This window comes from Penicillium arizonense (genome assembly GCF_001773325.1).
Source record: "Penicillium arizonense strain CBS 141311 chromosome Unknown PENARI_contig014, whole genome shotgun sequence".
NCBI classification, from domain to species: Eukaryota; Fungi; Ascomycota; class Eurotiomycetes; order Eurotiales; family Aspergillaceae; genus Penicillium; species Penicillium arizonense.
The window spans coordinates 92,772-107,562 of NW_019173291.1; the positions used below are offsets into that span (position 1 = coordinate 92,772).

A 14,791-nucleotide genomic window follows, 5' to 3' on the forward strand; every position below is an offset into this window, starting at 1 on the left:
GCCATGCTCACCTCGAGAATGCGAGAATGCATGCAACATCACACGGATAATGGGGAGATTTCACATTGCTCATAGCATGATGTTGGGTTTTCTCAACCTTGTGGCCCTTTAATTAAGCCATCAGCAGGTGATGAACCTTAACGAACGAACCTGATCGCCAGCCGGCAGCGCACACTGCTACACCATCGTTTCCAGGGCACATGAGAATTGCAATTGAGCAATAATGCGGCAACCCGAGGCGTGTGCGCGCGGGCCGTGATTCCGCGCTCTGCGAGCACCCGTATTCAGGTCGAGTACCTGTAGCCCTTCGGTTTTTCTTTTTTGGACTTGTACCTTTTTGCCCTGGGCGGAAGGGCTTGTGCGTTGAGTAACCTAATATAGAGATAGCCCTAGATTGGTTGACAAAATCTGGGTACCCTTGCTGTTGTCCACGTCCATGCATCTATGAAAAGTCATAGTCGTCATCTGGGAGGTGGACCGTGTCTGCCGACCAGCGAGTCTTAGAAGATAAGCCGACTTTCTTAACCAAGTTAACATTTCAATCCCCCGGCTAGATAAAGGGAGGAGCGCGCATAGGCGCAATGGCTTCCACAAAATAAGAGCATGTACGCCGATAAACCTCTTTTAAACGGAGACACACGGGGCATACTTTCCCTCCTTTGTTTTTAAACGAATGTCCGTTAAGTATATAAATCCAGATGACGGAATTACCGAGCTCTTGTGCTAATCTCGGCATATTCGGTACAGATGCCGAATTTACCGAAATTAGTTGAGCACCCCTCGATTACCCACGATTTCTATTCTCCACGCGTGCCGAAGGAAAAGTGCCGAGATTACATATAGTTGCCCAGATCCTGCATATTAGACATGTAGTACAAGAACAGTCGTTGTTAGCAGATAATGGAGCATAAAACTGACCCAAAGCACGTCGAGATGACCGAAGATAATTTCGGCTTCACGCCCAGCGAACAGCGCCGAATTATCAACAAGATAGATCGGCGGTTAATCACAGGGTTGGGAATTCTCCTCGCTGTGAGCTTGATGGATCGGACAAATCTGGGCAATGCTTCGATTGCAGGGTGAGGCCATGGTCTCTTAATGCAGACTGAAATTGACCATTGTTAGTATGCAAAAGGATCTTCATTTGGCCATTGGATATCGATATGTAAGATCAATTCTACCCATGTTCGATTTCTACGCTAACTTGATAGTCCTTGATTCTTTTAATCTTCTTCGTTCCCTATGTTCTCGTCCAACTTCCGAGTTCCATCCTTATTCGTAAACTTGGTGCGAGAGCCTTTCTCGCAGGCATCACTTTTGCGTGGGGATTGGTGATGATAGTAAGTACTCTTTACCTCTTCTTCGTTCTTTTTCCCCCGAGACTTGAGATTAAATTGACATGAATAGGGTTGCGGATTCGTCCACGACTGGGAAGCAATGCTAGCACTGCGCGTGGTCTTGGGAATATTAGAAGCAGGCCTCTTTCCCGGGGCTATTTATTTACTCTCTCTTTGGTATACACGCTGTGAGTTTGTTGAGAGACCCTTAGAAGAGATGATCGAGGCTGATCAATAAAGATGAGGTGCATAAACGTTATTCAAGCTTCTATCTCATTAGTGTTATTGGTGGCTCACTTTCCGGCGTCCTGGCCTATGCCTTTATCCAAATGGCTGGTCTAGGGAATCTGTCCGCGTGGAGGTGGATCTTTATCATGGAGGGTATTCTCACCTGTGTCCTCGCGGTGATTGGATTTCTCCTCCTGGTAAGTTTTCCGCGGGATGTGCACAAGTCTCACCGATTTCTATCGTCGCAAGAAATTGAGTTTGTGCTTCAACGAATTGAAAGAGATAGACAAGATGTCGAAGAAGAGCCTTTCAGTCTCTCCGCGTTTTTGAGCCCTGCTCTAGAATGGAAAGTTTGGGGCTTTGCAATGATCTTCTTGTACGCCTTTTTCGTTTTTGCTCCTCTTTCCCCCGATTCTGAACATGCTGATTCATAGATCCATATTACCTCTAGATGCAGCACAGTCGTATCCTACGCTATTGCGTTCTTCCTACCTATAATCCTGACTAGCAAGCTTCGTTTTCACAGTGGGACGTCGCAGGCACTCGGCACACCCCCATACGTTTTCGCCGGCATCATGATGTACCTCGAAGGGTGGATCTGTGACAAATGGCAATTACGGAGCCCAATCATTATCTATAACGCTTTGCAGACTATTGTTGGCCTGTGTATTCTCGAATGGGTGGCCTCGCCGGGTGTTCAGTACTTTGGCATCTTCCTCGTCGCGTCAGGCTCCAATGCTAATATACCAGCGGTTCTCGCTTGGCAAGCAAACAACATCCGCGGGCAGTGGAGACGTGCTTTCTGTAGTGCAAGCATAATTACCTGTGGAGGAACGGGAGGAATCATCGGATCGGTCGTGTATCGGACCCAGGACGCACCAGCATTCTTCCCAGGAGTGATGACATCGATTGCGTGAGTAGTATTTTATCATGGCTCTCTACTTTGTCCGCTAATTATTTGACAGGTTGAATATCTTGATTATCATCTTGGCAGCGGCATTGGCGATTTATTTTCGCACTGCGAATAAACATAGCAGACAAGGCAAATTGGTGATTGAGGGGCTGCCAGGTTTCTACTATACAATTTAATGGAAGCCAGAAAGCCTACATAACGTCTGTGGTGTTTGAGCTAGGATCCGTTCATCTGAATGGTTTAATTCAACCTTTCTGAACAAGTACCAGTGACTATGTAGCAACTGAGTTTCCTTGCAGTCAATCTATACGGATTGGTACGAATAGCAGATGATATGGTAGATACGTTCCAACTTCGCTTTGATCGCAGGCACGCCGCTACTGAGATCAACGCAGCTGTACAACTCAAGCCTTTCGTCCTCAGGCAACAACGCTTCTGATTTTGTCAAGGGTCTGTTTGTAAGCCCAATGACTGTAGCGAAGGTGTCCAGGGTAGGATACTTCAGCGCTTCTTGGACAATAGCCCATCCGGTAATACCGGAGGCACCGAAGACCAGTGCGCGATAAGTCCAGTTTGAGGAAGACATGAGAAAGTGGTGTACTGTACCACTGCCAGTCACAGCAATTCAATTGGCCTTTTATATAACTGTCGCTTGGAATAATGCCCCCCTCCCTTGATTCGCAACCCGATCATATAATCATTCGGTACGTTCATCTAGCGGCACAAGGTCGTGACTTCAACGGTGAGGCTGGAAGTTCCGGTGGGCGAGCCCTCCGTAGAAGGCGTCGAATACGGCGGGACCATCAAGAGCTACCAGCTTAACTCGTCTTCCGTTGCCACGTCCAGCTCGCTGAGTAAGAGAATACATCCGTCTGATTTTGAAACGTGTTATCTCGGAGGAGAATACATGGCAGTTCATGGGGATCAAGACGACATTCCGAAGAACCGTAATTTCTGCAAGAATGAAGCAATTCTGGCCCTGGAGAGCAGCGTGAGGTATTTGATGGATATTGGATATCTTTCACGCGATGGGGACAATAGACAGCCGTCGGAAAGGCCCGCAGCTGGCCCAGTTTTTAACAGACCCCTCGGATCTTAAATAGAATAGTGAATTTGATGTTTGTGTTGCTTTTGAAGTTTGAAGAATCCTAGATTTGAATGGTATTGACTCATAATCGGAGTATCTTCAGATCTTCAAGGAAAATAAGTCGAGTATTGAAGGAATGCCTCATCAATTTCTGGTGTCTTATCACCAATGCGACTCATCTCCGCATAGTTGAAATTTCCATACGTCCAATCATCCGAGATAGGATCAGTGACAATCGCATCTGAGGATTCAATGGCGGTTTCGCTTTCAGGCATCATGGACGTAGCTTGGATATTGGCTGTTGAGCTCAGAACTGGGTGAGGTTGAAGATTTAAATGAATGGTAATGGGCTCTACCATCGAAGGCAAGGTTTGGCCTATCTTCGTAAACAGAAGAGGAAGAAGTCTTCGCCGGCCTCCTGGTAAGTCATGAATGAGAGAAGAGAAATGTTTGAGATAGTCTTGTGGGCCAAGCTTGAATCCCGACGAACGAAGCCCAGCCGCCGACAGGCATGCCATCACGTCGATCAAGGTACACGCGACCTCAAATATCTTCTCGATCTGCAACTTATTAGATTAATATTCAGTAGTGAATATATAAAATGACATACCAGACCAATCCCGTGAGTTTCCATACTCTGCCGGGACAATTTCCATGTTGCGAGGCAGAGGTCTTGAGCAATAAGCAACGGGTAGCGGAAATCCATGCATTCATGAGAAGGATTGGTCGACAAGAACCCAGCAATAGTAGATAATTGCCATATCATAATTCGTAGCCATTGCTGAGATACTCTCAGATCAGCCATGATTACATCTGGCAAATCAAGATCTGCAGGCACTGCGTTTTGGATGCGTTCCTCGAGGACAACAAGGGATTCGATCGAGCACGTTGTATGAGTGCCATTCCAATGACCCAGAAACCCTTCATCAAATGGGCGATAGAGATCGGTCAAACAGCGAAACCCAACGGCCGATGCCTCCGGATGAGGATCATCTTCCAACTGGGGGCTTTGTGGTGTGACCTGGAGAGTAATTGGTCTATGTCGTCGGATAGCATGAGCTCTGCCACAGATAAGCATAATTCATACCGGTAGTTTCGGTCAATTACCTTTCTGAAACTACTAATAACCAAAATAATTTGGCTTCCAAGGAGGGATCAGCGTCGTCTGCTTGCGCTGAGGTGGCTTGGCTCTCAAGCGCACTGGCAGTATAAAGCGTTGTAGCCTCGCGGAGGAAGTAATAAGCATGTCGTTGATTTCCTAAACCAATATGGCAGCCATAGAGAAGGAAGGCGATGATAATGTTTTGTCGTACAGGATCCGTGAAAGGGTCGAGGTGCTTTCGAGCTTCGGTGGCCTCTTCAACCAATGAGTTGCGATGATCTTCCGAAAACAATGTGTCATGATGGCGAGATGTTTGTTCCACAGCAAATCCAGTTTGGGTGACGACAAAGGCGCAAAACGCAGTGACCAAACAGTAAGAATGAAGACAGGTATCAGCCATCTCTACTTGCTTCTGAAAGCCACTGGGTTGCAAAATGGGCACTGTACCTCTCATGCGAGAGAAGAAGTATTCTGAACAAGCATTGACAAGTTCAAGCCCCAGAAGATCCGGAGTCCTTGCAAATTGGCATCTGCCCGGCTGTTTAGGTGATCGTGGGACTAGAGGCGTGGACGGAGAAGCGTTCAAACGGGGAGGTAGGGCCTGTTCCGCCTCTTTTGATCTGAGCTCATTTAAAATGTTGGCTGTCTGGCCCTGGCGTCCCTTTCTCTGGCGTTGTATAGATGTTCGGCAGACCAGGCCGGCAGCTCGGCATTGCTTGCAAGGACGCGGAGATATGCATTTGACCTTTCTCCGACGACAGGCATCGCATGCCTGCTTTGGAGGATCATTCGAATGACTTGCATCAGACAAATCCATGCCAACGTGGAATCCGGGGATGCGGAGGGAAGTCGGAGAGAAGCCGGGACGAACCCGGGAGGTTGTGCGTTCTTGGCGGCCCGTATAGCCCCACAGGTGGTACGGTCAATTTACGAGTGAACTGGCAATTGTACTTGTGCAAATTAGAGAATTAGAGAGTATATACAACCTCAGCTCAATGAGCTTGCCGTAGAAATTACTTGCTCAAACTCAGGCCTATCATGGTGAATAAGGTTCAACACCTTGGATATTTGGACTACACGACCACAAACTATGTCGCCTTTGGAATCAAAAAATGTACAAAAGAGATATACTATGGAGACTTCTGAGTCCGAAAAAGACTGTCCCAATACTTTATACGTATGTAGACATAGATCACCTGTAAAACGTCAAACATACACCCTGCCTTCGAAAGGCCCCAGTGTCTCCAGACACGAGCTATCATAGTTGCTCACCAGCAAACTTTTGCCCACAGTTTTCTCAGCCTGCGTAAATGGCTGAGATGCTGCAGTAAAGTTTAGAACAACCAATGCCTGTCTATCATCCCTTGATTTCACAAAGCAGAAGGTCTCTTGGTTTTCATAGTCGAGCACTTCAAACGCACCGTGGATAAACAAGTCTCGATACTTTTTTCTCAGACGCAACACATCTTTCCAGAATGACAGCACACTACATGGGTCATTCTCTTGTTTTTTGACATTGATCTCTTTGGAAAGATCATGAGCTCGCATCCATGGCTTTCCAGTGGTGAAGCCAGCATGCTCAGAGCCATCCCACTGCATAGGCAGCCGAGAATGGTCGCGAGCCAGGATACGAAGACCATCCATGATGCGCTCTTTGCGCTTGGGATCATCTCCACTCGCACTTCGTCGCTCTGCTTCCCGGTAATACCCCAGCCCTTCGATATCCTTGTATTCATCAATTGACCAATCGCGAGGAGCGTTGATCATACCAATCTCCTGGCCCTGATAGATGAACAATGTCCCGGTCATGGTAACCATCATCAGAGCTAGCATTTTGGCAGATATCTCCCGGAACTCTGGTGCATCAGACCCAAAACGAGAGACAGAGCGACCGTTGTCGTGATTTTCGCAGAAAGCAGTGGTCCAGCCATCTGTTCCCTCGATGAAAGATTGCCATTTCTCCACTATGGACTTCATCTTCGTCAGTTTCCAGGGATGGAAGATGTATTTCTCTTCTAGACTAGGCCCCATGCCGATGTGTCCAATATCCAAATGAAATACCATGCTCAACTCCTTGGCTGATGCGCCGACATATTCTAGGACATTTTTGGGATTGGGAGTATTGGCCAACTCGCCAACCGTCATCACGTCTCCGTATGGAGCAAACGACTCGTCGTACATTTCTCGCAAGAATTCATGGATTCGAGGTCCGTTACACCACATTTGGATAGCTGGCTGTATATCGCTCTTTGGATCTGTGATTGGGGCATCGGGGAAGTCTGTATGCTTGCTATATTTGTTGACAGTGTCAACTCGGAAGCCATCGACACCCTTGTCTAGCCAGAATCGAACTGCGCTGTTGTAGATAGCCTCGCGCGTAGCTCTGTTGTCCCAGTTGAGGTCGGGTTGCTCTTTTGCGTAGAGGTGAAGGTAGTATTCTTGTGTTGTCTCATCCCAAGTCCCTGTGCGGCAGTTAGTTGATATTCCACAACATAGTATGTAACTTATTACTTACAAGTACTCCCTGCGAAGTACCCCCGGTAGTTACTCGGCGGCATCCTATTCCCAGCCTCATCATATCGCGGAGGACGCCAGAAATACCAGTCGCGTTTCTCATTGTCCTTGCTACTTCGACTCTCCTTGAACCAGGCATGTTCGTCACTGGAGTGATTGACCACAAGATCCAGAATCAGCTTCATGCCTCGCTGGTGACATGCCTCAACGAGATCCTCTACATCTTTCACAGTACCATAGGCAGGCAACACCTTCTCATAATTGGATACATCGTAGCCCATATCGTGCATGGGCGAGTCATACATCGGAGACAGCCACACCACATCGATGCCGAGCGAGTGAAGGTAGGGGACTTTCTCAACTACACCGGGGATATCACCCCAGCCATCACCGTTGGAGTCATAAAAAGATGCTGGGTAGACCTAACATCAGGCCATTAGTATCATAATTGCAATAACTCCACTAAATAACCAACCTGGTAGACTGTCGCCTCCTTCCACCAGTTATTTGTCCCAGTCGGGACAGTGTCTTGTGCGTGTGGTGACATGGCTTGACCTATTTTGTTCCAAGCACACTCTCTCACCTCTTATAGCCTTTTTTCCCCTTCGGCCCTGACTCGGCCCAGAGTGGGGAGATTCCCGCCAAGCCACCGACATTTATCGCGTCGCCGAGTAGCGCCCGACTTGCCCCCGACATGCAGCTTTCAAGAACGCTGATTTGCTGCGGTTGGACCTCCACACTTCGGCTTCCCCAGTTTTCTCCAAATTCTTCGTGACAGCTTCTTCCCCGGATCTGTGATGTGCGTGGTGTGCACCATGTCTGTGTTTCGCGGTTTTGATATAAATTCGCGGATTTCCCCGTTCTTTCGGCTTTGACTATGCCCAATGTACCAGGCCTGTTTGAATCCCTTCAATTAGATACTCGATCTAAGACTTTCATTCGAGGTCTTGCTTGAGGTCAAGCTGTGCCAAACCTACCTGATCTTCAACTGAATGGTGTCAATGGACGACACATCCGCCAGAATGGATGGCAAGCCCTCGACCGTCCTAGCTGAAGGCCAACATGCAGCCCAGAAAGAGCAGTCCATGACTCTCTGGCAGGCTCTGAAACTATACCCCAAAGCTGTCGGCTGGTCAGTGCTGCTCTCGTCTACCCTAATTATGGAAGGGTATGACCTCGCATTACTGAGTTCCATGTATGCATCGCCCGCTTTCAACAAGAAGTTCGGGCAACTGACAGCCTCGGGGAAATGGGCTGTTCCCGCATCCTGGCAATCCGGCCTGTCAAACGGTGCACGCTGCGGTGAAGTCATTGGACTTTTGATCAATGGTCTAGTCTCGGAGCGCCTTGGCTATCGTCGTACTATGATCTGTGCCTTGGCCACCATCACAGCGGTCATCTTCCTCTTCTTCTTCGCAGTCAACATCCAGATGCTACTGGCAGCGGAGATCCTCGCCGGTATTCCATGGGGTATCTTCCAAACCCTCCCAGCTGCGTACGCCTCGGAAGTCTGTCCGGTAGTCCTCAGACCCTACCTGACGACATTCATCAACATGTGCTGGGTATTCGGACAATTCGTGGCAGTTGGAGTCAACCGCGGGTCCATTTCTCGCGATGATCAATGGGCATACCGCATTCCGTTTGGTGTACAATGGGCCTGGCCACTACCAATTATGATTGGCTGTCTATTCGCACCCGAGTCTCCCTGGTGGCATGTTCGACAGGGCAATATACAAGGAGCGCGACGCGCCCTACAACGACTGACCTCATCCAAAGACCCCAACTTCAACCCCGAGGAGACAATCGCCATGATCCAGCACACAAACGAACTAGAAAAGTCTCTTTCGAGCGGAACGACATACTGGGACTGCTTTAAGGGAACAAATCTCCGCCGAACAGAAGTGGTCTGCATAGTATGGCTCGTGCAGACACTATGCGGACAGAATCTAATGGGATACTTTGCCTATTTCTGCGTACAGGCAGGTCTACCGACGGTGCAATCCTTCAATCTATCTCTAGGTCAATACGGCCTCGGAGTCCTAGGCACAATGGGCTCATGGTTCCTCATGTCAATCGCAGGCCGACGCACAATCCACGTGTGCGGCCTAGCATGTCTCTTCATCCTATTAATGATAACCGGCTCGCTATCATTCGCACCGAGCGAGAACAACGCCGCGAAATGGGCTATTGGCGTTATGTTAATCATCTTTACTTTCTGCTACGATATCACCGTCGGCCCGGTTACATACTCTCTCGTCTCGGAATTATCTTCAACAAGACTCAAGGCAAAGACTATTGTTCTCGCTCGGTGTTTATACAATATTAGCAATATTGTCGTCAACGTCTTGACCAACTATCAATTGAACTCCACCGCATGGAACTGGGGCGCTCGCTGTGCGTACTTCTGGGCTGGGACTTGTTTAATGGGGCTTGTGTGGGCGTTCTTCCGGTTACCTGAGCCGAAGGGGCGGACGTATGAAGAGTTGGATCTGTTGTTTGAGCGGGGGATTACTGCGCGCAAATTTGCTTCTACTGTTGTTGATCCGTATGAAGGGGAGGTGATTGAAGTGCGTGAAGATCATGTAGATAAAGACTGATTCTGCAGCAAGAAAATATGACTGAATTTCTGTTATTATCTGCTATTATATTGCCCCTTCTAACATTGATTGATACAAGATCTCCATAGACTTGACCAAGGGAGGCGTTCCCGTCAACATATTCTGCCTCTACTTCCTGTCACCAGGTAATGTCCCCGGTGCCGGCCAACCTTGTCTTCGGTAGACTGACCATCCATGGTATTTTCCAATATCATTAATCTCTATACACATTCCTTGCATGCCTTAAATCAGTGAGTCACTTGATGTTTTACAGCACTTCTGGAAATAGCGGAGAATAGTTGACCACCAAATAGTACTTATATAACACTAAAAAACAATGCTAACAGATCAAAGCAGGGCGGAAACACCAAAACAGCGTATAGTAACAGATGAAAGCCAAGGACATCTTCGGAGCAGTATACAGAGGATGTAGTGGGTATATGACACAATGCGATCGCGACCGCGAAATACAGATAGAGGATCAGGTGCATGAAAAAAAAGCCCAATAGAAAAACCAAAAGAAATCCCAAGTGATACACAATCAAGCCCAGCGCCAGCCGGCTTCCTGCGATTTCTGACGCTTGATGACAGCTGACAGTAGGGTATTCCGCTTTCCAAACGGATTACGCTCATTTTTTTTGCGCTGATGCTCAAGTAACTGTATAGCAGCAGAAACATCAATGCCTTCACCGGTATCGGTAATCTTAAGCGCCCACTTTGCGTCTTCTGTATTGAAGCCCATCTCATTGACCATGGTGTTAATGGCCCTATCGACAGGATCAAGCACCTGAGGCGGGAGAGGGACATAAGCTCTGGCTGGCGGCATCGGGGACGTTTGGGGAGGTGCGAATAGAGAGGTAGGGTTAGAGGCTTGGATAGGCGTGTGAGGATCGCTACCAGACCCGGAAGACGAAGTAGAGCAGCGGCCGAGAACGAGGGCTGGCACGGGCGGAACGGGGGGCTCATCTCGAGTCGAGCCATCGAGGTTGCGGACAATAGTACTAAACTCGGACATTGGACGCTCAGCCGAGAAGGAATAGCGACCTTCCGGTTCGTTGGATAGTCCGCGTACACGGCGGCGGTGACATAGTTCGCGGGCGAAGCCAGCCTGGCGCTCGCGGGTTTCACGGGTGGAGTCGGAAGGGCTGCTGCTTCGGTTTCCTTCTGAGATGCTGGATTGTGGAGAGAGGGCTCGTTCTTGAAGTTCGTAGGCTCGTGCGACCGCTTCCTTTAGGAATGGTGACCGGCTGGCTCCGGTTTCTGTTGGTTCCCATTTTGTCAGGCCGATTGACTGGGCCGTTGTGAATGTTGCGACTGTAGTGTCTGCTGGGCAGACTGCACTGAGTGTTAAAACTGCTGACAGGCCCAGTGAGAGCACGTAGGAGGTCCATTCCTCTGCAAGAAGTTAGCTACAATGATCAAAATTGGTTGTAATGCGAATATTACTCACCGAGGACAGTCTCTTCCCGAACTGCATCTCCCTCTGGAACATTCATACCATCGAAAATGCCGACTTTGCGAGCTTCGATACACTTCCCATGCAAAGGCTGAAGCAAAACACTCATACACGTCCAAATCTCAGTAATATCATACATCTGCCTCTGCGACAGACCATCAAGGTTGCCGCGACCGAAGCCTTCTGGTGGTTCAAAGAGGACATTGTTCATGCCAAACGGTTCAGACATAGAAGAAGCCGAATTGAACATGTTCCGCGCCATAACACCACCCTTCAACCAATCCATTTGGCCGGTGATATCAGCCTCGCGGTTCTTTCCGCTGCCGAAAATCCGACAGAATGTCCAGACCCGCCAGAAGGCATCGTCTACCTCCTCCGCTCGAGTATTATCCACACCCGCAAGACCGCGCACAGTATCGGGACGTAGGAAAGGTGCACATCGTGCCAGGACGAGAGCTTTGAGCTTGGCAAGGGTATAGATATCCTGTGCGTAGCGCTGCAAATACAGAGTCGGCGTATACTCGGGAACCTGAGAATCTGGGTCGAGCAGCAGTTGCCACTCCATTTCCCAGGGCGGACTCATCTCTCGCAATTCCCACGCGGGTGGAGACATTTTGAACAGGGCATTCTTGACCATCGATAGTTCATGACTCTTGAACGTGGAATAAAACTTTTTGTTGACCAGGACGAAGTTGAACAGATCATCCAGTGAGTCAATGTTCTTCATAATCGACACAATCAGATCAATTGGCATGTCTTCGGGGAACTCCACCTGGACATTGAAGGCCGTGGGGGCCGCGGGAGGCACCACGGCAAAGGGCGACGGCGGCGCAGCATCAAGCTCGTAGACAGGTTCGGGGAGTTGAACACTGCTCGCCTGCGCCGTCGACACCCACGCCCAACTCTGTCGCATCTTGGAGGCTACTCGATCATTGCTGGGCCGAATACGAAGGTGCACGTCCGGAGCAGTGGGGCAGTCTGACAGCTCAACGGGTGCCCGAGCGGGTGGCTGGGGAATATCAACCAGTGCCTGAGCTTGTTGAGCGACTTGATCGAAGGGATTCCCGAATTTCATACGAGTTTGCAGACGAGGTAATTGAAGGAGTAGATCTTCACGATTTGATGCTGAATCAAGGGAGGCCGCGTCAGATGTCAGAGTCGCGCTAGTCTGCAGGTCGGGGTCTTGGCTCTTCCGGAATGGCATCAGGAACGACTTTTGACTCTTCTTGTCTTTTTTGGGACTCGCATTATCTCGCTTTTCCTCGTCTCTCGACCGTCGCGACTTATCTTTTTTATCTTTCGGCTTACTGATCTTGGGCTTCTCTTTGGGCGGACTTGCGACCGGCTTAATACTGGCCCGCTTCTTGCCCTGTGTGTCTGCACGAGACTGAGAGGAGTGAGGCTTCGTGGATGGAGGCAAAGGCGCCGGGCGGGTCGCAATCAAGTCGCCATTGTTGCGACTGATCTGCAATGGCCCGTCGAGGATAAGCAGTGTCCTGTGTGCTCCTCCCTCAAAATCTGCAAGTGCATCTTCCAGTTCCTCGGCCGCCTGCGACAATGTCGGGACATGGCGAGCTCGATGACCAGCTACTTTGAAGTCGTGACGGGGCCGAGGCCGTGGCTTACTGTGTCCGCAGCTGTGACATGCGTGACTGTTTCGATGTGTGTGTGCCCTCGCAGACTTTCGATATAATGGCGAGACAACCATATCCTTCTGGGAAAATTCGGAAAAAGGCGAATTAGAGCGTGGAGACGCCGCTGAAAGGGAAGAGTCGCTTCGGCGAGATGGAGAGGCACTGCCTGGTTCCAAGGGCAAGGGTTTGTTTTTGAGGTTATTCATCGAGAATTCCCGGGTGCACGACTTTTGCGGGCGTGCAAGGCTATTCGGCGCATACAGATGGTGCGACAACGTCGACTGAGGTCGAGAAGAGCGAGGAGATGTGTCATCGTCAAAGACACCAGCAGCAACAGGGGAACAGATCGAGTATGCATCGGCAGATTTGTAAGGGGATCCATCTTCATACCATTCGGTGCCAACACTGGCGAGCGAAGTGCGACGACTATAGCACGACGAAGCGCAGTCTATCGCATCCACATCCCCAGTCTCATCTTCCAAACCTGTTTCTACAGCCTCAGAGTACCCGCACAGGATCTGCACTCTTTCTCGCAGCTCTTCCTCCAACGACGTGAGGCTGGAATGCTTCATATTCAGATCTGGGCTAGTCGGGGACACCAGTGAGTGTGAGAGTTCAGGAAAAGAGCGGGCCAGGGTTGTATCGCGAGGGTAATTGTCCGACAATGGAGAGATTACAAATTCCTTCTCAGACTCTTGGGGTGTATTCAAGTCAATGGTCCTTCGCAAAGACTCCTGCGGGGAGCTAGGCCAATCGTCCCCGGTCTCCCCGGCTGTCGAAGTGTTGACTTTTTCTTCTTTGAATCCATCTGGCTGTGATTGGTCTCGGATCGCCTCGTTAGTGCCAGATGCCGTGATCGGGACAGGAGGGCTGGAAGTCTCGAGCGGGACTGGGATGGTCTCTGTAGGTCGCATTGTTGCTTCTTTGTTTGGACTCGACATGCATACGGGGAGACGATTCAAGGAAGGATGTTCTATAAGATCTTGCAGTCTTCGTCCCGCTGGAACAATTATCTGGTGTTTTGAAGATATGCGACGATGCCGAAGGACCGGAAAGCAAGTATATGTTCCCATCTCTGCAGTGTTTTGATCTATACCACCATTATTGACCTGACTGGGATATTCTGCTCTTCGTTAGTCTCTTGCCACTAATCTGCCATGCGAGATCATCCGACCGCAACGGTCCCCGATAGAGTACGCACCGTTGAAGCCAGGCTCGTGGAGGCGAAGTGTAGCCTTTGTTCGTAGTTCCTCCCCGGATGTGGCTTGTATACAACAAAGAGCGAATCCCTGACCTGCAAATTTTCTTTTTTTTTTGTGACCAAGGACCAAGTGCAAAGACAAAGAGAACCGCTCAAATTGGTGATGGATTTTGGTTAATAACGAATAACGTGGGAATATGTGACTGATATCACTCTGGCCCTGTTGGCCCCTTCGGTGCGACGCCCACGCCAACAGTTGATTTCGGGGCCAAATGCTAAGCTGTCGTAAATGAAATCATCAAAATGGATATTATCAGTTAGCGTCCTGCAGCTAAGAGCGATCCGCTGGGGCCAAAAAAGGCGGCCCAGGCCGTGAAGAATAATCGGGATACTCTTGAAGACATTGCAAAGTAGCATTATGATATAGTTTTATTTTGTGTTCAGAGTTTACGTTAGTTTAAGATCTCGTGTACTATTCTCGTACTCGCGAAGGCGCAGGGGAAAAGTACGAAGGGATCGACACGAAGTATTACTCGGAAGGAGATCGACCCCACAGCTGGACCAATACTACTCAGTAATTCGCCATCCCCGGCGTATATTTTTAGGCCATTACATTCCTACGTTAATGGATCATTGTCTGTTGCCCCATCACCCCCAGCCCCCATGTGGCCCCGGTAATTGTGGGTACATTGTATGCTCTTGGCAACCGTGTAAGCCCTAGA

The 14,791-nt window shown here is 49.3% G+C and overlaps 5 protein-coding genes across 5 annotated transcripts; 2 read left to right on the forward strand and 3 right to left on the reverse strand.

The window, feature by feature from the left end:
• Positions 1 to 933: 933 nt before the first annotated feature.
• On the forward strand, positions 934 to 2,593 carry PENARI_c014G02301 (uncharacterized protein; the record flags this gene model as incomplete). The annotated part of the gene is made up of 4 exons (XM_022633438.1): positions 934 to 1,079; positions 1,618 to 1,762; positions 2,000 to 2,461; positions 2,531 to 2,593. 4 exons carry the CDS (start codon positions 934 to 936, stop codon positions 2,591 to 2,593), a joined length of 816 nt encoding a protein of 271 aa, XP_022486702.1.
• A 1,079-nt stretch (positions 2,594 to 3,672) lies between these two features.
• PENARI_c014G02730 (uncharacterized protein) lies at positions 3,673 to 5,067 on the reverse strand (the record flags this gene model as incomplete). Its single annotated transcript, XM_022633449.1, has 3 exons — positions 3,673 to 4,125; positions 4,176 to 4,602; positions 4,673 to 5,067. The coding sequence occupies 3 exons, from the start codon at positions 5,065 to 5,067 to the stop codon at positions 3,673 to 3,675; spliced, it is 1,275 nt and encodes a 424-aa protein (XP_022486653.1).
• Positions 5,068 to 5,873: 806 nt separating this feature from the next.
• Positions 5,874 to 7,728, reverse strand: PENARI_c014G03247 (alpha-glucosidase; the record flags this gene model as incomplete). The annotated part of the gene is made up of 3 exons (XM_022633461.1): positions 5,874 to 7,129; positions 7,183 to 7,603; positions 7,657 to 7,728. The coding sequence occupies 3 exons, from the start codon at positions 7,726 to 7,728 to the stop codon at positions 5,874 to 5,876; spliced, it is 1,749 nt and encodes a 582-aa protein (XP_022486616.1).
• Positions 7,729 to 8,203: 475 nt separating this feature from the next.
• Positions 8,204 to 9,778, forward strand: PENARI_c014G11353 (putative MFS maltose permease; the record flags this gene model as incomplete). Its single annotated transcript, XM_022633627.1, has 1 exon — positions 8,204 to 9,778. One exon carries the CDS (start codon positions 8,204 to 8,206, stop codon positions 9,776 to 9,778), a length of 1,575 nt encoding a protein of 524 aa, XP_022486641.1.
• Positions 9,779 to 10,319: 541 nt separating this feature from the next.
• On the reverse strand, positions 10,320 to 13,782 carry PENARI_c014G06863 (F-box protein; the record flags this gene model as incomplete). Its single annotated transcript, XM_022633534.1, has 2 exons — positions 10,320 to 11,173; positions 11,229 to 13,782. The coding sequence occupies 2 exons, from the start codon at positions 13,780 to 13,782 to the stop codon at positions 10,320 to 10,322; spliced, it is 3,408 nt and encodes a 1,135-aa protein (XP_022486603.1).
• Positions 13,783 to 14,791: the final 1,009 nt, after the last annotated feature.